The 23,622-nt window shown below is 45.9% G+C and overlaps 1 protein-coding gene across 1 annotated transcript in view; it reads left to right on the forward strand.

Moving 5' to 3' along the window:
- LOC126175551 (nudC domain-containing protein 1) overlaps positions 1-23,622 on the forward strand; it is a 121,736-nt gene that overhangs the window by 7,472 nt on the left and 90,642 nt on the right. Inside the window, exon 2 of the mRNA XM_049922395.1 lies at positions 22,701-22,858. Coding sequence (XP_049778352.1) covers positions 22,701-22,858 — 158 coding nt within the window. The remainder of the gene's footprint in view (positions 1-22,700; positions 22,859-23,622) is intronic.

Consider the following 23,622-nt stretch of genomic DNA (forward strand, 5'->3'; position numbering starts at 1 on the left):
CGAGAAATACATCGTTGGCTGCCTTCGCGTGCGCACGCGTTTGTCAGCACACAGCAATTGGCTACGCCAGGAAACATTGCGATTGGTTTTCCCTGGAAAACAGCGACCCCAGCCGACGGCTCCAGTAACTAGCAAGCCTTATATAAACCCGGCCACCGCCGCAAACGACAGTTCTCATCGGGAAGTGCAGTACGCCGTGTTCCAGCTGCTTGTGGATGACTCGCCGCACCACTCAAGGTTACCTGGCTGCTCGGCGGAAAGTCTTGCGACTTCACTTGGAGAGACTGAACTTCACTGGACTTGGGAATAATTACAGAACGTGCACCCCACCATGCACATTCGGACATTGGTATAACCAAACTTTAATTCTGCATTACTTCTGAGTGTGAGCCTGGGTAGACGCTTGGCTAACATAATCGTTAAAAAGTGATTTGTGATTTAATAAACCAGACTGACAAGGTTATTGTGTTATTCCTGGTTATAACATTAACACAGTCATATCATTTTAATATCTTGGCATAACATTGCAAAGCGATATGAAATGGAACAGGCATGTGAGGATTGTGGTAGGAAAAGCAAATAGTCGACTTCAGTTTATTGGGAGAATTCTAAGAAATTGTAATTTGTATGTAAAAGAGATCACATATAGGTCACTAGTGTGACCTATAATGTTTGAGTGTTAGGGATCCATACCAAATCAGATTACAGTAAAAGAAGCAGAGGAGGGGTGCTAGATTTGTTACTAGTGGGCTCAATCAGAATGCATGTTTTATGGGGATAATTTGGGAACTCAAATGGAATTCCTGGAGGGAAGTGATGTTCTTTTTAAGGAGCACTACTAAGAAAATTTAGAGAACTGGAATTCGAAGCTGACTTCAGATTGACTCTATTGCCCTCTACATCATTGCATGTAAAGGCCGTGAAGATACGAAAAATTGGGGCTGATATGGAGGCATATAGACAGTTGTTTTTCCCTCGTTCTGTTTGCAAGTGGAACAGGAAAGGAAATGACTGGTGTAGTGGTACAGGGTACCTCTGCCACGTGGAATGTAATGAAACAGTGGAGAATCTAGGATGGAATAACGAGAATATTATGAAAAGGACAGATTGCTACTTGCCATCTAGAGGAGATGTTGAGTCATAGACAGGCATAATAAGACAACTGCATAACATTTGAGCTTCTGCCCAGAAGGCCTCCTCCTACGGTAGAAAACACATACCCACATTCACACAAGCACAACTCACACACAGAGGTCGGCAAGCAACTGCATCTGATGGGAGAGGCAGTATGTGTGGTAGGGTAAAGAAGAGGTTATGGTGGGGAGTGATAGCAGAGTAGGGCTGGGGGGAATGTGTAGTGCTGCGTGCGTGGAAGCATGAAGCATGTAGGAACGAGCTGAGGGTGGGGTAATGCTACTAGGTGCTCGGGAGATTGAGGGGGGGGGGGGAAGTGGGGGAAGGGAAGGGCAGTGGAAAAGGAGCGAGGTAAAGGCAGGGGAAAAAGAGAGAAATAGTAGAAGGGAAAGGGGGGGAAGAGAGGGGGGGGGGGAGAGAGAGAGAGAGAGAGAGAGAGAGAGAGAGAGAGAGAGAGAGAGAGAGAGAGAGACTGACTAATGGGTGCATTAGTGGACTAGAAGGCTGTGTGTAGTGCTGGAGTGGGACCAGGGAAGGAGATAGGTGGGTGAAGGACAGGGACTAATGAAGGTTGTGACCACGGGGTTTACAGGAACATAGGGTATATTTTCAAGGACAGTTCCCATTTGTGCAGTTCAGAAGTTCAGAAAAGCTGGTATTGGTGGGAAGTATCCAGTTGACACAGACTGTGAAACAGTCATTGAAGTGAAGCGTGTTGTGTTGTGTTGTGTTGGACAGGCGTTCAGCAACTAGATGGTCCATTTGTCTCTTGGCGACAGTTTCAGTGGCCATTCATGTGGACAGATGGCTTGTTATGCCCACATAGAAAGCAGCACAGTGGTTGCAGCTTTGTTCATAGATCACTTCACTGGTTTCACAAGTGGCCATCCCCCTTCATCCACTGTTTGGGTTAGGGGGTTAGAATAGACCTGGGGCATTCTTGTCTGTCATACAAGGTTCGTAAAAGGAGTCACCTACTTTTCAGCCTAATCTACGAGGTGCATTCAAGTTCTAAGGCCTCAGATTTTTTTTTCTAATTAACTACTCACCCAAAATCGATGAAACTGGCGTTACTTCTCGACATAATCGCCCTGCAGACATACACATTTTTCACAACGCTGACGCCATGATTCCATGGCAGCGGCGGAGGCTTCTTTAGGAGTCTGTTTTGACCACTGGAAAATCACTGAGGCAATAGCAGCACGGCTGGTGAATGTGCGGCCACGGAGAGTGTCTTTCATTGCTGGAAAAAGCCAAAAGTCGCTAGGAGCCAGGTCAGGTGAGTAGGGTGCATGAGGAATCACTTCAAAGTTGTTATCACGAAGAAACTGTTGCGTAACGTTAGCTCGATGTGCGGGTGTGTTGTCTTGGTGAAACAGCACACGCACAGCCATTCCCGGACGTTTTTGTTGCAGTGCAGGAAGGAATTTTTTCTTAAAAACGTTTTCATAGGATGCACCTGTTACCGTAGTGCCCTTTGGAACGCAATGGGTAAGGATTACGCCCTCGCTGTCCCAGAACATGGACACCGTCATTTTTTCAGCACTAGCGGTTACCCGAAATTTTTTTGGTGGCGGTGAATCTGTGTGCTTCCATTGAGCTGACTGGCGCTTTGTTTCTGGATTGAAAAATGGCATCCACGTCTCATCCATTGTCACAACCGATGAAAAGAAAGTCCCATTCCTGCTGTCGTTGCGCGTCAACATTGCTTGGCAACATGCCACACGGGCAGCCATGTGGTTGTCCGTCAGCATTCGTGGCACCCACCTGGATGACACTTTTCACATTTTCAGATCGTCATGCAGGATTGTGTGCACAGAACCCACAGAAATGCCAACTCTGGAGGCGATCTGTTCAACAGTCATTCGGCGATCCACCAAAACAATTCTCTCCACTTTCTGGATCATGTCGTCAGACCGGCTTGTGTGAGCCCGAGGTTGTTTCGGATTGTTGTTGCACGATGTTCTGCCTTCATTAAACTGTCGCACCCACGAACGCACTTTCGACACATCCATAACTCCATCACCACATGTCTCCTTCAACTGTCGATGAATTTCAATTGGTTTCACACCACGCAAATTCAGAAAACGAATGATTGCACGCTGTTCAAGTAAGGAAAATGTCGCCATTTTAAGTATTTAAAACAGTTCTCATTCTCACCGCTGGCGGTAAAATTCCATCTGCCGTACGGTGCTGCCATCTCTGGGACGTATTGACAATGAACGCAGCCTCATTTTAAAACAATGCGCATGTTTCTATCTCTTTCCAGTCCGGAGAAAAAAAATCGGAGGCCTTAGAACTTGAATGCACCTCGTATTATGGTCCCCTTCTAGGGTTAGACCTCCACCTTTCCAAATTCTACAGATGTGTGGTCCATTTGGGGAAGGACGCCTTACGTGGTGCATCATGTACCCATCATGTGCTGAGAACTTCTGCGCCTATTATTTTAATGTAAGGGCCCCCACCATCCAGCCTTTCGGAGAAGGACGTCTTACAGGGTGCATACTGTACATTCATTGTTTGCTGTCATCTCCTGCACCCATGATAATAATGGATCTTCCTGCATCCTACATCCAACACAGTAACCAGTCCATCATGGGGGAGGGGGGGGGGAGGAGGAATTGTCATGTACCCTCTTAGTTATAGCCTCCTGACAATACCGGGATCGCACTTGCTGATGCCTGAGCTGCAAACTGCCCATTTATCCCAAAGAGTAGATACCCATCTCCTCGGGGCATCAGGGCTCCCAGTAATGGCCATCGTGCCAGGTGGCCTTTGCTATGCCTGGGTGACGCCCGTTGGGAGAGCCCCTGATCAGAGTGGGTGGCATCAGGTCAGATTTCCCACAGTGAAGCAGATGAGTTTCTCTGATGCTGGTTGTCGAATGGCCCCAGCAGTCTCTAAGCGAGGAAAAGGCCAGTAGAGTGCTGACAGTTAAGACCCCAAATTGTTCCGTTCACTGGCTACACCATGGGAGGAACAGGGGCTAATGATCACGGACGGATGCATTCTCAGCAATATTAGTTTGTGCCAGGTCTGATGCAGAATCCTTTTAAACGGCAAGCCCCTTTTTTGTAGAGAACTTGGAGGACAAGTTCGGGGAAGTGGCAGGAGCATCCAAAATGTGGAACCGGTCAGTATTGTTAAAATCACCCCCCATAAGGGCTTCAACATGGTCCAGGGCAGTATATTCCACACAGATCTGCTCTTGCAGTCCGATGATGAGTTGCGTGCCAATCTACAGCGATGAGGTGTACACTTCATCAGCTGTGTGTATAGCAGACCTAAGGACAACAGGTTTGCTACTGGTGCTTTCATCTTGACGTTTGAAGGTGATTCATTGCCTGAAAAGGTCAAGCTGATGATAGTGGTGTGACATTAAACCCTATGTTCCTCCCCCCCCCCCCCCCCCCATGTGTTGCTTCAAATGTTGGAAATTTGTGTCCTCTCTTTGAAATGCCTGCCCCAAATGTTGGGACTGCAGATGTCTGTCACACACGAACATCGTTCCTTGTGCCCCTTTCCCATGTGTGTCAGCTGTGCAGAGTACCATTCCCCCTGTGACCACTGTCCACTCTTCCTGCCCCCCCCCCCCCCCCCACCTCCCTCCGTCCCCTACCCCTCGTAGTTTCTCACCTGAATGGTTGCCAAGATGGGCTCTTACCAAGTCAGGCTGGGACACTTTCAGCTCTGCTACCACTGTTGGATCTCTGACATTGCTTGGCAACATTGATGTGGTGACCCAGAATGTTTCTAGGACTATTGTTTCTGCACTTGATTCAGCAATCCCTTTTTCCTCAGGTGCCCTTGGTGGAAAACAGTGCCTTGGTGGTTGCCAGAAATTGCTGTGGCCATTAGAGGTCATAGGTGGACCCTCTAATGTTACAAGCAGCACCCATCAATGGAGCACCTCATTGTTTTCAAATGGCTCCGTGCCCGGATCTGTCAACTAATTAAGAGACAGAAGCAGGAGTGCTGGGAATGGTACATCTCCACCATTGGAACACAAACCCTTTCCCAGGTTTAGATTAAGATCAGATGCCTTTATGGATATTAGGCCCCTTCAGGTACACCAGGGACTTCTGCACATCAAGCTGTATGTACTGACCCAGACACATTCACAGGCTGTTTTGCTGAGCATTATGCTTGATCCTCTGCATCTGAGAATTACCACCCTGCCTTTTGTACCCTAGAACAGTGGGTTGATGACAACACCCTTCTTTTACTACATGCCAACCCTGAGCCATATAGTGCTCCATTCAGTGAGTGGGAATTTCTGAGTGCCCTTGGACATTATCTCACCAGAACCCCTGGGCGAGAGCACATCCATCACCAAATGATTAAACATCTATCAATGGATTACTAGCCCGACCTTGCCATCTTCAACTGCATACGGAGTGATGGAAAATACCCATCGCAGTGACGAGAAAGTATAATTATTCCAGTGCTAAAACCTGCTAAGGCTGTGCTAGATGTGGATGGCTATCATGCTATTAGCCTCACCAACATTCTGTACAAGCCGCTTGAACCTATGGTCAGCCAGTGGTTGTGTTGGCTCTTTGAGTCTCGGGGCCTTCTGGCTCCAAGCCAGGGCAGTTTTCTCCAGGGTCGCTCCACCACTGATAACTTAGTATACCTGGAGTGTGCCATCCAAACAGCCTTTTCATGTGGTCGTCACCTTATTGCCATCTTTTTTGACCTTACGAAAGCATATGATGCCACATGGCAACATCACATCCTCACTACATTACATGACTGGGGTCTCCGGAACCTGCTCCAGATTTTTATACAGAATTTTTTATCATTGTGCACCTTCAGAGTTAGTCGATGCTTCACACAGTTCCCTGCACATCCAAGAGAATGGGGCCCCGCAGGTCTCTAAACTGAGCATCCCTCTCTTTTCAGTGGCCGTTAATGGTCTCAAAACAGCTCTGTAACTTCTGTATTTCCTTTTTTGTAATGTACTATTGGTGTGGCTGAACTTTGACTGTAGTTAGCCATAAGAAAGGCGCAGTCATGGTCCCTCACCCACGGCTTTTAGTTTTCAGCCACCAAGACTTGCATCATGCACTTCTGTCACCGTTGTACAATTCACCTGCACCCACAACTTTATGTTGATGGCCATCTCCATAATGTAGTGGACTCTTATCGCTTTTCAGAACTGGTTTTTGATTCTTTCTTAACTTGGCTTTCCCATTTTTGCCAGCTTAAGCAAAAGTGCTGGCAGCACCTTATCATTCTTTGCTGCCCGAGTCGCACTGACTGGGGCCCAGATCACTCTACACTGTTGCAGCTGTACAAAGCCCTTGTATAGTATCGCCTTGACTGTGGGAGCCAGGCATACAGTTCAGCATCAGCCTTAGCTGGACCCTATACACCACTGTGGAGTTCAACTTGTGAAGGGAGCTTTCTGGATGAGCCCTGTGAACAGTGTACTAGTGGAAAATGGGGTTCCTCCATTGTGGATCCAGTGACAACAACTGCTTGTAATTTATACCGCCCACATTTGCAGCTCGCCTGAACACCTGAATTACTGTCTCCTTGTCCCTAACACGAAGATCCATCTCCCACAACTGCAGCCCAGATTGGGTTTACAATTGCAGTACAGACTGCAATTGTCCCTTCTCACTTAACTTGAGTCTTTCCCTCTACCACCTCTCCTCTGGATCCACTCACATACAGTTCATCTGAGCCAAAAGCCTCAGTTCATTCTGTGGCTCTCTGCCACCTATTTGTCTTTATTATTGATGCGTCCTGTGGTTCAGAGGTAGTTTTCACAGATGGCTCGATGGTTGATGGACATGTCGAGTTCACTTATCCTCATGCAGGTCATACTGAATACTTGCCAGATGGCTGCAGTGTTTTCATTGCAGAGATGGTAGCCATCTCTGGTGCTCTTGAGCATGTTCTGGGGAGTACTTTCTCATTTGTAGTGACACCTTTAGCGCCTTATAAACTTTCAACCTGTGCTGTCTTCACCATCCTTTGGTAATGGCCACCCAAGAGTCTGTTTACGTCCTCGAACAACGTGGATGGTCAGAGGTCTTCATATGGAACCCAGGACACATCGGAATCCTGGGAAATAAACTTGTTGAGAGGCTAGCCAAAGAGGCAGCTCGTAAACAGAGTCTGGAGATTGGCACACTGGAAACTGATCTCCGATCGGTATTACATTTTAAAATTTTCAGGGTGTGGCATACTGCATGGCACACCCTAACTATGCCCAATAAGTTATATGGTATAAAGAAGACAACAAGTGTTTGGAAGTCATTTTATATCAGCCACTCGCAGGGACTCCATTGTCCTTTGCCGCCTCTGCATCGACCATACTTGGCTGACGGACTGTTTCAATCTAGCCACGCTGAGGCAAACTTTTAATCTTCCTGACGAACGACCTATGGTGTTTGGTGACAATGCCTCAACAGTTGATCAAGTTTTCAGTTTTATTCGAGAGAGGGGTTTTTATCACTCAGTCTAAGGGTGGGTGTCTGACCTTCTCTACCAAGCCTTTTCCATATCTGTATTTTGACTCTTCCTTGTTCCCTCTGGTGCTGTCTGTTAGTCTTGATGTTCATCTTTTCACCATCTGTTTTTCTATTGCCTTGTGTTTTTAGGCTGGAAGTTTTAGCTTGCTGTAGAGTGGCTGGCTCGTTCGTTTTATTTTTGCGGTCAACCAGCTCATGCTGTCTGCTGCATTGTTGTAACAGCTTCTACCATTTTTTCCTTTTAGTTAATGTTTTCAATTTTGGCTTGTTACTTTTGTTTTCTGCTTCAGTGTGGTTACACACACACACAGTTTTATGAATTTTGTTCCCTCCCCGGATTTCAGGCGATAGGATTCTTTTGGGTATGGTTTTAATCCGAGATCTGTGTGACTAAGGAAAAAGGGACTGATAACTCCGCAGTTTTGTCCCCTTAATCTACAAACACCAACCAACCAATCAGCCAACCTTCACAGGTATCAGTGCCTTGGATGGGATGGATGATGCTTGTGATTGGACCGGAGCAGGTGACAATGGGTGGATGTATGGAATAAGTCTTGCATCTAGGTCTGTTACAAAGATATGACCCAGGAAGCAAGGGGTTGGGAAAAAGGGTTGTGTAGGGATTGACAAGGATATTGTGTAAGTTTGTTTGACGGTGGGATACCCCACTGAGAGGGGTGGGAAGGGTAGTGTGAAGGGCATTCCTTGTTTTAGGGCACGATGAGAGGTAGTCAAAACCCTGCTGAAGAATGTGATTCAGTTGCTCCAGTGTTGAGTGGTACAGTGTCACCAGGGGAATCCTCCTCTGTGGCTGTACGGTGGGAGTTTGGGAGGCAGTGGATGACTGAATAGATAACGCAAGGGAGATCTGTTTCTGTACAAGGTTGGGAGGCATAATTACGGTCTGCAAAGGTCTCAGTGAGATCCTTGGTGTATTTCGAGAGGGGCTGCTCACCACTGCAGATGCAACAGGCACATGTGGCTAGGCTTTGTGGGAAGGGATTTCTTGGTATGAAATGTGTGGAAGCTGTCGAGGAGGAGGTATTGCTGTTTGTTTGTAAGCTTGATATGGACAGAGGTACTGATATAGCCATCTTTGAGGTGGAGGTCAACATCGAGAAAGGTACCTTGTTGAGTTGAGGAGGGCCAGGTGAAGCAAATGGGGTAGAAGGTGTTGAGGTTCTGGAGGTGTGTGGTTAGGGTGTCCTCACCCTCAATCCAGATCATGAAAGATGTCATCAGTGAATCTGAACCAGGTATTGGGTTTGAGATACTTGGTGTTTAGGAAGGATTCCTTCAGATGGCTCATGGGTAGGTTAGCATAGGATGGTGCCATATGAGTGCCCATAAACCACTGATTTGTTTGTAGGTGATGACTTCAAAGGTGAAATAATTATGAGTGAGGACATAGTTGTTCTTGGTGACCAGGAAGCGGTTTTAGGTTTGAAATCAGTTGGACATTAGGAATGGTAGTGCTCAATAGCAGCAAGACCACTGGTATTAGGGATGTTAGTGTAGAGCATGGTAGCATCAATAGTGACAAGCAGGGCATCATGTAGTAAAGGAGCAGAAACTGTGGAGACTTGATGGAAGATGTAGTTGGTGTATTTGACACAGGAGGGTAGGTTGAAGGTGTTGGTCCACAAGAACTGAGAGGTCATCATAACTGGCCACAATATGATGTCCAGGATGGTTGGGTTTATGGTTGTAGTGTAACGACTTAAGTTTTGTATAAATGATTTTCTTTTGACATATAACCATGTGCAGACTTCGTCACCTACGTCAGTTACAAAACACTTCAAAATTATTTAAATTCTTTTTAAAGTTGTCTCTGAATGGTTCTTGAGCGAAACTGTAATTAAAACATAATCATTTGAGTCATATGCGCAGAATTACGTCACTCAGTCCAATTGGTTTGCGCAAACTTTTTTCAATTTAGATGTCATTTTGTTTCTTTTCAGAAATTATATTAATGCAAGTTATCTGCTTTAATAAATATTAAAACCACATTAAATAAACAAGACTCAAACTCATGATGAACGTTGTCAAAAAGTAATAATCTTGTCAAATAAATCAGTAATACTTCTTCCTTAATATAATTCTTCATAAATAAATTCTCAGAACACGTATTTAAACTTTTGTAGTATACACTAGTTTATTATCTTCACATATACTTCATATAGACATGAACATGAGCCTTGACAAGATAGGACTGAACATTTACAACATGATGAAACTTTCTATGACATCATTGTTGTAGAAACATTACAAATTCTTATTCTTTCAGTTTTTAGAAGCACGGCGCAACAACTCGGTTTCAGGATCTTCTGTTGCTCTTTGGCTGTCGACCCGCAACGTATAGTGGCCAGCAATTTTCTCTCTGGTCCCGGCAGTGAAGATGCTGTCTCCGTTCGTTGCGTCGCCCTCTCCGTACATGAAACATAAAAATAAATACAAAACTTTAGATAATTCACAAACATTACAAATATTACTAAATACATAAACAAAACACTAAATTAAACTTATATTCACCTGCAAACTGGGCTGACACTGGTGGATGGGTGACGCTTCAATTTCGCGTCCCACTGAAAATGCTATATTCTCTTTTCTCTGTGAGGTTTTGGACGGATTAAATAAAAGGTTGCGAACGCTAGGTGTTTTCTTTGATTTAATGAAGGCTTTTGACTGTGTTGACCACAAAATATTACTGCAGAAGTTGGACCATTATGGAGTAAGGAGAGTAGCTTACAATTGGTTCGCCTCTTACTTTAAGAACAGAAAGCAGAAGGTAATTCTCCACAATAATGAGAGTGGTAGTGATGTTTAGTCCCAATGGGGCACTGTTAAGTGGGGCATTCCCCAAGGGTCGGTGCTGGGGCCACTGCTGTTTCTTATTTATATAAATGATATGCCTTCTAGTATTACAGGTGATTCAAAAATATTTCTGTTTGCTGATGACACCAGCTTGGTAGTGAAGGATCTTGTGTGCAATATTGAAATAATATCAAATAATGTAGTTCATGAAATAAGTTTGTGGCTTGTGGAAGAAAATTTGATGCTAAATCACAGTAAGACTCAGTTTTTACAGTTTCTAACTCACAATTCAACAAGAACCGATATTTTGATCAGACAGAATGGGCATATTATAAGTGAGACGGAACAGTTCAAGTTCCTAGGCATTTGCATAGATAGTAAGCTGTTGTGGAAAGCCCACATCCAGGATCTTGTTCAGAAACTAAATGCTGCTTTATTTACCATTAGAACAGTATCTGAAATAAGTGACAGTTCAACATGAAAAGTAGTCTACTTCGCATATTTTCGTACACTTATGTCGTATGGTATTATTTTTAGGGGTAATTCTTCTGATTCAAAAAGGATATTTTTGGCTCAAAAACAGACTGTTTGAGCTGTATGTGGTGTAAGTTCGAGAACCTCTTGTCGACCTCTATTCAATAGTCGGGAATTCTGACATTGCCCTCACAGTATATATTTTCTTTAATGTCGTATGTAGTTAGCAATATTAGCCTATTCCCAAGAGTTAGCAGCTTTCACTCAGTTAATACTAGGCAGAAATCAAATCTGCATGTGGAATGCACTTCCTTGACTCTTGTGCAGAAAGGAGTGCAGTATTCTGCTGCATCCATTTTCAATAAGCTACCACAAGAACTCAAAAAAAATCTTAGCAGTAGCCCAAACTCTTTTAAATGTAAACTGAAGAGTTTCCTCATGGCTCACTCCTCCTGTTCTGTTTAGGAGCTCCTAGAAGAGCTAAACAATTAAGCAAATTCCAGTGTTATATTGGTCTCTAGGAAGCCTGTGGAAGATAGGAGTGCAGTTAGTGGTAGGGGTGATGAGATAGATAGATAGATAGATAGATAGATAGAGAGAGAGAGAGATATTCAGGGGAGAGTTTGTGGGATGGGCATAAGGATTTGAGGAGAGACTGGAGAATCTGTTGTATGTCTGGAATGGGGTCACAGCAGTGAGAGGATAGATGGATGAATCTAACAGCTGGCAGAGACCATCTGCCACAGGTAATCCCTGTGGTTCAAAATGACAGTGGTGGAGCCATTGTTGGCAGGTATGATTATAAGGTCAGAATCAGACTTTAGGTGGTGGATTGCAGTTCTTTCTGCAGATCTGAGGTTAGATTCATGTTGAGGGATTTGGTGACTGATGATGAGGTAAGGTTTGAAGTTGAGAAATTGTTGAATATTAATAGTAGGCGATTTGGGAGCAATGGGTGTGGATGATTATTGTATGGAGGAGTGAGGCAGCATTCAGAATTGGCTTGGGGTTGAGTTTGAGTGGTGGGGCCGGTGGCAAAAAAAAAAAAAAAAAAAAAAAAAAAAGCTGCCACTTTAGGGGCCAGGAGAAGAAGAGTAGGTCTTTAACAAGTCCAGCATGATTGAATTTGGGAGTGGAGCAAAAGGCTATGCCTTTGGAAAGGACTGACACTTCTGTGGGACTAAGTCTTTTGGAGAAAATGTTCATGACTGTGTGTTGGATTGGTTTGTGTTCTGGATTCTGTATGGTGATTGGTGAGAGTTTCTGAGTGTGAGTGTGTGGTAAATGTAGGTGGTCTGTGAGGCAAGGTTTGTTGGCTATGAGGAGACATGGGGCACGTTTGGAGACCGTTGTACAGATGGTTGATAGTAGTAGTCCAACGTGAGAGTAGGAGGTGAACAGGTTGGAGAGATTTTTGAAGTGATGTTGTGCATGCTGCTCTATTTCCTGGATGGTGAGAGTTCATGAGAGCTTGGATACAGGATTGTGGGACTGCAGGGCAGGAGGATTTTACAGATGGAGGGGAGGTATTGCAAGGTGGTTTGGGCCTGATTTACATGATTTTGCAGGATTAGGTTGGTGAGGGCTGCGTAGTGGTAGAATTTGAACAGATGGAGATCATTGTGGAAGGAGGGGCTGCAGCCAGGTATGGGTAGTTTGGCAGTAAGACCATGAGCCAGGTAACAGTGCAGGAACAGTATTTCGGACCTGGTTCTGGCTAGGGATAAGCAAACAATTCTGCTTTGGTGCAGATGGAAGAAGCAAAGATCCATAGCGGAGGATAAAAAAAGGCAAAAATACATAAATTACATAAAAATATATGCAAAAAGGCTCATAAAAATATGATAAAATGTAAAAATTAAAATATGTGGGGAAAATCACAAAAGTACGGAGCGAATGAAATGTTGAGGAAAAAGGTGAAACGCAAGGGAGTAAGTCCAATAGTGAAAGGCGAAAATTATTTGAAATTGACATGAAATCACAATGGCAAATAAATGAAAAGATGATAAAGTGGGATACAGGTCAGTGGGTGGATAGAGGGGGGGGGGGGGAGGGGGGAGGAGACAGTGAATGTTGACTGTATTAGATGATGTTGAGGTTAGTGTATGCTTAGTGGAATAAGAGAAGAGAAAGAGAGGGGGACGGGGTGGGTTGGTAGGCTGAGGTTCAACTAGTTCACGTGGCACAGGAATGTACAAAAATGACACATGGAATATATGTCAGAGTAAGACGGGAAAAGTGATCAGTTTGAAGGTAGATGACTAATTATATTGGTAGGAGAAACCAACAATAAGCACAGTTACTTAGCTGTTTGGTGTATGGTGGCAATGCAGTGTGGCTCATAAGTCAGAGCGTGTGCAGTTTGGTAGGCAACAGGTAAAACACATGAAAGAAGACACAGAAAAGGATGGACTGAGCATAGGAGTGGAAAAGAGAATAGCTACAAAGGAAAACAGCACTGGGCTGTGGAATGGAAGGAAAGCCGTTAAGCAAAATCAAACAATGGAGAATCGAGGATGGAATAATGACAATACCATGAAAGGACAGATTACTACTCACCATATAGAGGAGCTATTGATTTGCAGACAGGTGCAATGAAAAGACTGGTAAACGTGAGCTTCCAACCAAAAGGCCTTCTTTTAATGTATGAAACACACACATATTCACACAACATGATCACTGTCTCTGGCCAATGAGGCTGGATTGCAAGTAACAGTGCCTAGTGGGAGAAGCAGTCTGGATGGTGGGGGTAAGGAAGGAGGCCATGGTGGGAAGGAGGAGGATTGGGGGGGGGGGGTATAATGCTACTTGTGAAAGCATGCAGGAATGTGGTGGGGACAGATTAGGGCTGCTACATGCTCTGGAACTGTGAGGGGGTGTAGGGGGAAAGTATATTGGAAAAGGAGGAAGTAGAGGAGGGGAAAAAAGAGAGAGGTAAGAGGCTGGGGGAGTTTTATTGTAAACATTAGAAGAAATAAAAAAGCATGCACATCGTGTCATAGTAAATAATTCAGAAAATAAAATCAAAGCAATATGGAGTGTAGTTAAAGGGAAATGAGGAAAGTACGACACAGGGCAAAATGATCTAGTAATTAAAGATACTGACCGAATGGTCCACATAAAAAATATAGCAAAAGGATAGATTGCTACTCATCACAAAGATGATGTATTGAGTTGCAGACAGGCACAACGAAAAGACTGTTACACAATACACCTTTAGGGTAAAGCCTTCAGCAAAGAAACACACACACACACACACACACACACACACACACACACACACACACACACACGATCACTACCACCAACAGACCTAACTGGAACGTGACAGTTGCATGAATAGCAATCGCTTGTGGTGGGGAAGGGGGAGTGATAGCAAGGCACGGTGACAGGAGAGAAGAGCACTGTCTGGCAGGGCATGCAGGGACTAGATTGCAGCCTGATGAGACTGCCAAGTGCAATGTCAGGAGGTGGGGTGTGAGGGATGGGGGAAAAGATGGGGAGAAGAAAAGGAAAGCAGCAGAGAAGGAGAAAGGATGGGCGAGTGCTTTGGCAGAGGGGAAAACACAATGAGAATAGGGGATGTGAAAAGGGAGCAGGTGATAATATAGAGGGAGTGAAAACTGGTGGGTGGAGGGTGCAGGAACAGTAGGCTACCATAGGTAGAGGCCAGCCTCTTCTTTGCTGTAGAAAGCTTCAGCCAAAAGCTACAATGTGTAACAGTCTTCTTCTTGTGCCTGTCTGCAACTCAACAGGTCATTTTTATGGCTAGTAGCAATCTATCCTTTTCTTAATAATGTTGATATTCCAACCTGGTGTTTCAATTGTTTAAAAATATAACAAACATTTTTGAGGTTGATAACATTACATGCTAAATATTAAAAGCATCTCACTCTGATATAGTTAGCATACTCAGCCATGCACCATATTTAATGCATCACTCTTACAAGATATCTTTCCATTCAGATTAAGTTATGGTATTGTTAGACCTCTCATTAAGAAAGGTGGTAGGCAGATATTAATGACTATCCATCCATTTCACTGTTAATTTACCTTTCAAAAATTTTTTGTAAGTTAATGTATTTAAGAATGGTGCAAACCCAAGATTCTGAATTGCTCACAGTTTGGGTTTTAGAAAGGTAACTCCATTCAGCATGCTGTCAACCGTTTCACTGACTGTGTATTTATGTTTCTGAATGACAATATTTCGCCTACTGGTGTTTTTTGTTATCTGTCTTAAACATTTGACTGTGAAAGTCACATCATTCTTTTGGAGAAATTTAGTTTATGGTTTAGGAGGTGCAATGAGTAAATGGTTAACATCCTATTTAACTAAGACAAATCTTTGTTACCATATGCAATTCTGATGATGAATATTCTTGTGACTAGAGACAAATTACTGTTGGCAGCCCACAGGGTTCAGTTTAGGTACCTCTCCTGTTTTTGTTATAAGCAAATGGCCTATCTTCCATTTATACAGCAGTAGTAGCGTTGTTTGCTGATGATGCAGTCAGCATCAACAAGCCCAACAGAGCTGTAGCAAGAGAAGGAGCAATTAATAAAATATTCAAAGCTATTATTGACTCGTTCTCAACAAATGATCTATCATTTACCTTAGAAAAAAATAGTTTGTCCAGTTCTGCACTAGGCAGGATATATCATCGTGAATAGCATGAAGACCTTAAGCCTACATAAAATTCTTGTCTGCAGATTGATTATCACTTTAATTGGAAATCACATATTATTGAACTGCTGAAACTCTTTGAGTCAAGCATTATTTGCTCTATGTGTATGTTAAATTGCACTGAAACATCCACTATGTGATCAAAAGTATCCAGACACCTGGCTGAAAATGACTTAAAAGTTCATGGCGCCCTCCACCAGTAATGCTCGAATTCAATATGGTGTTGGCCCACCCTTAGCCTTGATGACAGCTTCCATTCTTGCAGGCATATGTTGAATCAGGTGCTGGAATGTTTCTTGGGGCAATGGCAGCCCATTCTTCGTGGAGTGCTGCGCTGAGGAGAGGTATCCATGTCGGTTGGTGAGGCCTGGCACAAAGTCAGCGTTGCGAAACATCCCAAAGGTGTTCTGTAGGATTCAGGTCAGGACTTTGTGCAGGCCAGTCCATTACAGGGACTTATTCTCGTGTAACCACTTCACCACAGGCTGTGTATTATGAACAGGTGCTCTGTCATGTTGAAAGATGCAATCACAATCCCAAATTGCTCTTCAATAAAGGGAAACAAGAAGGTACTTAAAACATCAATGTAGGTCTGTGCTGTGATAATGTCACGCAAAACAACAAGGGGTGCAACCCCCTCCATGAAAACCACGATCACACTCTAACACCACTGCCTCCGAATTTTACTGTTGGCGCTACACACGCTGGTAGATGACGTTCATCAGGCATTAGCCATATCCACACCCTGTCATCGGATCGCCATATTGTGTAACCCCCTGCGGGTTCGGGGGTAAGAATAGGCCCGCGGTATTCCTGCCTGTTGTAAGAGGCAACTAAAAGGAGTCTCAAATGTTTCGGCCTTATGTGATGGTCCCCTCTCGGGTTTGACCTCCATCTTTCTAAATTACTCCGAAGAGCGAGCCAATTGGGGAAGGGCGCCTTACATGGTGCACTGTATCCGCCGTGCATTGAGACCTTTAGCCGGCTTTTTCGTCATTGCGATGGTGTCCCGCTCGTTTTCCATCTCTTGGGCGAGGATACGTCCTTGGGTGCGATTACCACACTGCACTCTGCAGTGTTGCTTTTACCTGTGACGACGACCTTGGACTTTCTTGCACCTAAGATCCAGCACGGTAGCCAGTCCGTTGTGGTGGGGCCGCCATGTACCCTGTTGGTTGTAGCCCCCTGACCCCTGATCGCTCTACTGGTGCCTGCGCCGTTAACTCCCCACGTGTGCCAAGGAGTAGATGTACATCTCCCTGGGGCATCGGGACTCCCGGCAATGGCCATCCTGCCAGGTGGCTACTGCTGCGGTTGGGTGGCGCCCGTGGGGAGGGCCCTTGGTCGGAGTAGGTGGCATCAGGGCGGATGGCCCGCAATGAAGCGTGGTACATCATCTTTCGCTGGTGGCCAGCCACCAGCAGTCTCTAAGCGTTCGAGGGCTCATTTTAAAGCTAACGTCTATGACCCCAAATCGTTCCCATCCCTGGCCACACCATGGGAGAAACGAAAGGCAATGAATGACAGTGACGTGTATTCGCCCAGATATCTCGTCTGTACCAGAGCTGATGGTGACTCGTTTTTATCCGTGAAGCCTCAGTTCTTTGTAGAGCATTTAGAGGACAAGTTTGGGGAGGTGGAGGGCTTGTCCAAAATGCGCTCTGGGTCCGTTTTGATCAAAACGGCATCCTCTGCCCAGTCACGGAGGTTACTTGCTTGTGACAATTTGGGGGATGTTAACGTTGCCATCACCCCGCATAAGAGTTTAAATATGGTCCAGGGTATTATTTTCCATCGGGACCTCCTTTTGCGGTCTGATGACAAGCGGCGCGCCAATTTAGAGCGCCGAGGTGTAAATTTCGTCCGGCGTGTTCATCGGGGTCCGAGGGACAATCAGGTAGCTACCGGTGCCTTCATCTTGGCCTTCGAAGGTGATACATTACCAGAGAAGGTCAAGGTGATGGTCTATCGATGTGACGTCAAACCCTATATCCCTCCCCCGATGCGGTGCTTTAAGTGCTGGAAGTTCGGTCACATGTCCTCTCGCTGTACTTCTAGCCTCACATGTCGAGCTTGTGGAAGCCCATCTCATCCCGATACTCCATGTGCTCCACCTCCCGTCTGTGTCAACTGTGGAGAGCCTCATTCCCCTTGCTCGCTGGACTGCAGTATCTTACAGAAAGAACGCAAAATCATGGAATATAAGACCCTGGACCGACTGACCTACACTGACGCTAAGCGGAAGTTTGAACAGCTACATCCCGTGCGCATGATGTCATCTTATACCTCCACTGTCACTCCTGCTCCAGCTCCTTCAGCTGCCAGACATACAGTCAGCTCTCCGAGTCAGAGGACCTCACCTGTCCCCTTGACGATGGGGGCCCCTTCTCTCGCTGTTGCTCCCACACCATCTACTTCGGGAGCAGCACCCCCTAAACCACTGGGGACGCCAGTCCCCACTTCTAAGCCGGAGAAGCGTAAGTCTTCTTCGGCTTCTCTCCCTCGGAAGGGATCCCTTGGGTCACTCCCTTCCCAGGTTCCTACCAGCGGCACAGCAGAAACCAACCAGTGGCTGTAGAAGCCACAGGTCGCTGGTCTTCGAGATCCTCTTCGATCCCGGAGACTGACTCAAATAAGCCCTCTCAACAACGGCAACCAAAGGAACAGCGAGAGAAAACAACTTTGAAGACCCGTAAGACCAAGACACCTGCGGTGGCACCTACTCCACCACTACCTAAAAGCTCTGCGTCTGACGATGAGGTGGAGATCCTTGCGTCCGCTGAGGACCTTGATCTCGCCGGTCCCTCAGACGCAATGGATAGCACTTGCACGGGTGCTCCATCGGAGGCAGCAGGTGACCCAGCGGCGTAATCTGCCTTCCCAGTCCCGTCATGCCTTTCTCCACCATGGACAATACCATCCTCCAGTGGAACTGCAGCGGTTTCTTCCACCATCTAGCTGAGCTCCGCCAACTTATCAGCCTTCACCCTTTCTTCTGCATTGCTCTTCAGGAAACTTGGTTTCCAGCAATGCGAACCCCCACCCTCCGTGGCTATCGGGGTTATTATAAGAACCGGGCAGCATATGAAAGGGTGTGGTGGCGTCTGCCTCTATGTCCTTCACACTCTGCACAGCGAGTCTGTCCCTCTCCAAACACCTTTAGAGGCTGTCTCTGTTCGGGTGTGGATGCCACAGGCTGTTACCGTCTGCAGTCTTTACCTTCCACCGGATGGTGATGTCTCGCAGCATGTCCTGGCTGCACTGATTGCCCAATTGCCGCCACCTTTCTTGCTATTGGGCGACTTCAACGCCCATAACCCTCTGTGGGGTGGATCAGTGGCAACAGGTCGAGGCGCCACCGTTGAGCATTTATTGTCGCAGCTCGATCTCTCGCTGTTAAATGATGGTGCCTTCACACACTTCAGTGTGGCGCATGGCACATACTCCGCTATTGACCTTTCGATCTGTAGCCCTAGCCTCTTACCATCTGTCCAATGGAGTGTGCATGACGACCTGTGTGGTAGTGACCACTTTCCAATCTTTCTGTCACTACCACAGCGTCACTCTTCTGGGTGCCCTAGCAGATGGGCTATGAATAAGACTGACTGGGACTTGTTCTCCTCCACTGCCGCTATTGAGCCTCTCTCTAATGATGACATTGATGCGGTGGTTCAGTCGGTCACCACCGGCATCGTTACTGCCGCCGACTCTGCCATTCCCCGTTCCTCTGGGTCCCCTCAGCGGCGGACTGTGCCTTGGTGGTCGCCTGAGATCGCTGCAGCGATTAAAGATCGCCGGCGGGCGCTACAGCGTCACAAGCGACATCCCTGCATTGAACACCTCATCACCTTCAAACAGCTGCCTGCGCGGGCCCGCCGCCTTATCCACCAAAGCAAGCAGGAGTGCTGGGAGCGGTATGTGTCCACCATTGGCCTCCATGTCACTCCATCGCAGGTCTGGGCCAAGATTCGATGCGTCTACGACTATCGGACACCTGTCAGCGTCCCTGCGCTCTCACTGAATGGAGCAGTTTGTACTGCCTCCGACGTCATTGCAAACCGCTTAGCAGAGCATTTTGCTATGAGTTCCGCTTCTGTGAATTACCCCCAGGCCTTCCGCTCCATTCAAGAGCGGATGGAACGTCGGAGCCTTTCGTTTCGCACCCACCACGCAGAATCTTACAATGCTCCATTCAGTGAGTGGTAATTTCGCAGTGCCCTAGCTGCTTGCCCTGATACCGCTCCTGGGCCAGATGGCATCCACTGTCAGATGCTGAAACACCTTTCAATGGACTGCCAGTGGCGTCTGGATTATGGGAGCCTGGCTTATGGCTCAGCATCCCCATCTGCGTTGCGGGTGCTGGATCCAATACTACACAGCGGGATCCGACTTGCCACTGGTGCCTTCCGCACCAGCCCTGTGGACAGCATCCTTGTTGAGGCAGGTGTCCGTCCACTGCGGTTACGACGCCAACAATTACTGGCTGCTTATGCTGCCCATGTTTTTAGCTTGCCCGGGCATCCAAATTACCGTGTCCTGTTCCCGCAGTCAGTCGTCCATCTGCCAGACCGTCGGCCCCGGTCGGGTTGTCCGATCGCCGTACGCGTCAAGGAGCTTCTCTGCGGGCTTGGGTTTTTCCCTGTTCCACCTCCTTTCCGGGCACCTCTGCGTACACCCCCGTGGTGTGTTCCTCGCCCTTGCCTTCGGCTCGACTCGGCACACGGCTCGAAGGACTCAGTCCCTCCAGAGGCCTTCCGCCGCCGCTTTTATTCCATCTTGGCCACATATCAGGGCTCTGGAATTTTTTACACCGACGGTTCGATGGTTGCTGGTCGTGTCGGGTATGCGCTAACTCTAGGGGACCATTCCGAACAACGTTCCTTGGCGGCTGGCTGCAGCGTTTACACTGCTGAGCTGGTCGCCATCTTTCGAGCCCTAGAGTATATCCGCTCCTGCTCAGGTGAGTCCTTCGTTATCTGTAGCGATTCCCTGAGCAGTTTACGAGCTCTCGACCAGTGTTTCCTCGTTCCCGTCTGGTGATGGCTATCCATGAGTTCCTGTATACTCTTGCCCATTGCGGCTGCTCTGTGGTCTTTGTGTGAACCCCCGGTCACGTTGGTATCCCGGGCAATGAACATGTTGACCGCCTGGCCAAACAGGCCACCAGTGAACCCACCCTGGACATTGGCCTCCCGGAGACGGATTTGTGGGCAGTCTTCCGCCGCGAAGTTCTCTCGCTTTGGGACACTGAATGGCGCAATCTGCCCACGTCAAACAAACTCCGTTCTCTCAAGGCGACGACTCGTGTGTGGCAGTCATCCATGCGAGCCACTCGCAGAGATTCAGTTGTTCTTTGTCGGCTCCGCATTGGCCACACCCGACTGTCTCACAGTTATTTATTGCGTCGTGAGGACCCGCCTCTTTGTCGCTGTGGGGCGGTTTTGACGGTGGTGCACATTTTATTAACTTGTCCACTTTTAACTGTGCTCAGGCAGACATTTGCGCTGCCTGATACGCTCCCTGCCCTTTTACTAGATGACTCTGCCATGGTGGACTTAGTTTTGCGTTTTATTCAGGCATGGGGTTTTTATCGTTTAATCTGAGTGTTTTATGTTTTTTTAGTGTTGATTCTGGCTTTTAGCCTCTGATTTTAAACTGAGTTTTTAATGTGTTCTTGGTGGTTGGCTTTTCCTCTTTTTTTTCTCTATGGTCGGCCAACCACCGTCACTCTCTGTGTGTTTTAATTTGTTTTGTCTGATCTCTGTCGGAGTCTTTCTTGTCCCGTGTCGTCTGACGTCTTTCCTGCTGTTCGTTTTTATTCTCTTTGGGTGGTTTTAATTTTTTTTGGAACAAGGGACCGATGACCATCGCAGTCTGGTCCCTTTAACCCCACAAACCAACCAACCAACCAACCAACCAACCAAGCCATATTGTGTACTGTGATTCGTCACTCCACCCAACATTGTTCCACTGTTCAGTCGTCTAATGTTTACGCTCCTTAAACCAAGCGAGGTGTCATTTTGGCATCTACCAGCATGACGTGTGGCTTATGAGCAGCCTCTCGACCATGAAATCCAAGTTTTCTCACCTCCCACCTAACTGTCATAGTACTTGCAGTGGATCCTGATGCAGTTTGGAATGCCTGTGTGATGGTCTGGTAGATGTCTGCCTATTACACATTACGACCCTCTTTAACTGTCAGCGGTCTGTCAGTCAACAGACGAGACTGACCTGTACGCTTTTGTGCTGTATTTGTCCCTTCATGTTTCCACTTCACTGTCACATCAGAAATAGTGGATCTAGTGATGTTTAGGAATGTGGACATCTCGCGTACAGTCATATGACACAAGTGTTACCCAATCACCCGACCATGTTCGAAGTCCATGAGTTCCGCTGAGTGCCCCATTCTGCTCTCTCACAGTGTCTGACTACTGAGGTCATTGATATGGAGTACCTGGCAGTAGGTGGCAGTGCACTGCACCTAATATGAAAAATGTATGTTTTTGGGGGTGTCCGGATACTTTTGATCACATAGTGTAGCATAATATCATCTGATGTTCCTCTTCTAACTTCATGTAGCACTTTGTAAAAAATTAGCTTTTAACTTAATGTTGGCTAGTTAATCTTGTTCAAAGAATTTCACAAGCACAGTTCATTTGTAGCACAGTTAATTTAACTGCTGAAATAAATACATTACTACCAATTTCAGAGGCCACTCCTTTCAGGTTTGTCTGAAGCATCTCACTGTTTCTGTGTTTTAAGAAAATTTTTGTTTAAAAAAATATGCAAGTTCCATTACCAACACTTTAAATTCTAGCACATTTATATAAATATCTCCTCAGTCCTATTGTTCACATCTGTTAGCTACATATTTCTTGATATAATAGACTAACTTGGAACTAGCTGTGGCTAAATCAATCCCTAGTGGTTGGAGTGTCAGTTCCTGTTTCTTATAAGATAATGTTCTATTTCCAAATGTGGTGAAATCTGGTGTTAATATTCAGGTATATTGTTAGTGATAGCATAAGTTAAATGTAAAAAAATCTGTTTTTGTCTTAATTTCATATTGCAGTGTACCACAATAACATTCTTTGTTTTCTGTATGTCAGATGTTGACCACATCCTACCTAGTGATGATCAGTACTCACTCCTCCATGCCAAAGTTTTTGGACTCCATAATCACTTGTATGCAGATGTATTATCAGAAGATAATTTATATTATGTGGATGAGAGGTGGAGACTGCAGCGAGTGAGACAAAATAATTTGGTAAGTCAAAGGTCAGATACAAAATGCTAATCTTTGTTTCAACTACATCCTGCCTAGTGGTGATCAGTACTTGCTCCTCCACACCAAAGATTTTGGGTTGCATAATCACTTCTATGCATATGTATAATCAGAAGATAATTTATATTACGTGGATACCTTAGTAAAAGCTCTTGTAGAGAACCCGAGAAAATTCTGTTCCTACATAAAATTGCTTAGTCACTTGATCAGTCTGGCATGGCAGTAGAAGACAGCAAAAGGAAAGCCGTATTTTTAATTCTGCATTTAAGAAATCATTCACACCGAAGGATAGTACAAACGTATTGGTGTCTGACAATTGCACAAACTCCCATATGGGGGACATGACAATAGGCGTCCCTGGTGTAGAGGAGCAATTGAAAGAGTTCCAAACAAGTAAGTCCGTAGATCCAGACTGAATCTTAGTTTGGTTTTACAGTGTGTACTGAACGGCATTTGCCCCTTAGTTGGATTGCATTTATTGCAAATCTCTCACTTAGCGCAAAGTCTCAACTGACTGGGGAAAAGTGCTGATGACCCCTGTCTAGAAGAAGGATAAATGAAAAGAACCAAAAATTTACCAACCAATATCCTTGACATCGGTGTTCTGCAGAATTCTTGAACATATACTCAGTTCAAATATAATAAATTTCCTTGAGACAGAAAAGCTTTTGACCACAAATTACTTGTGAAACCCACATTGCCCTTTTCTTAAGTGATATCCTGTGAAACATGGATGAAGGGTAACA

The sequence above is a fragment of the Schistocerca cancellata genome, chromosome 3 (genome assembly GCF_023864275.1).
Source record: "Schistocerca cancellata isolate TAMUIC-IGC-003103 chromosome 3, iqSchCanc2.1, whole genome shotgun sequence".
Lineage (NCBI taxonomy): Eukaryota > Metazoa > Arthropoda > Insecta > Orthoptera > Acrididae > Schistocerca > Schistocerca cancellata.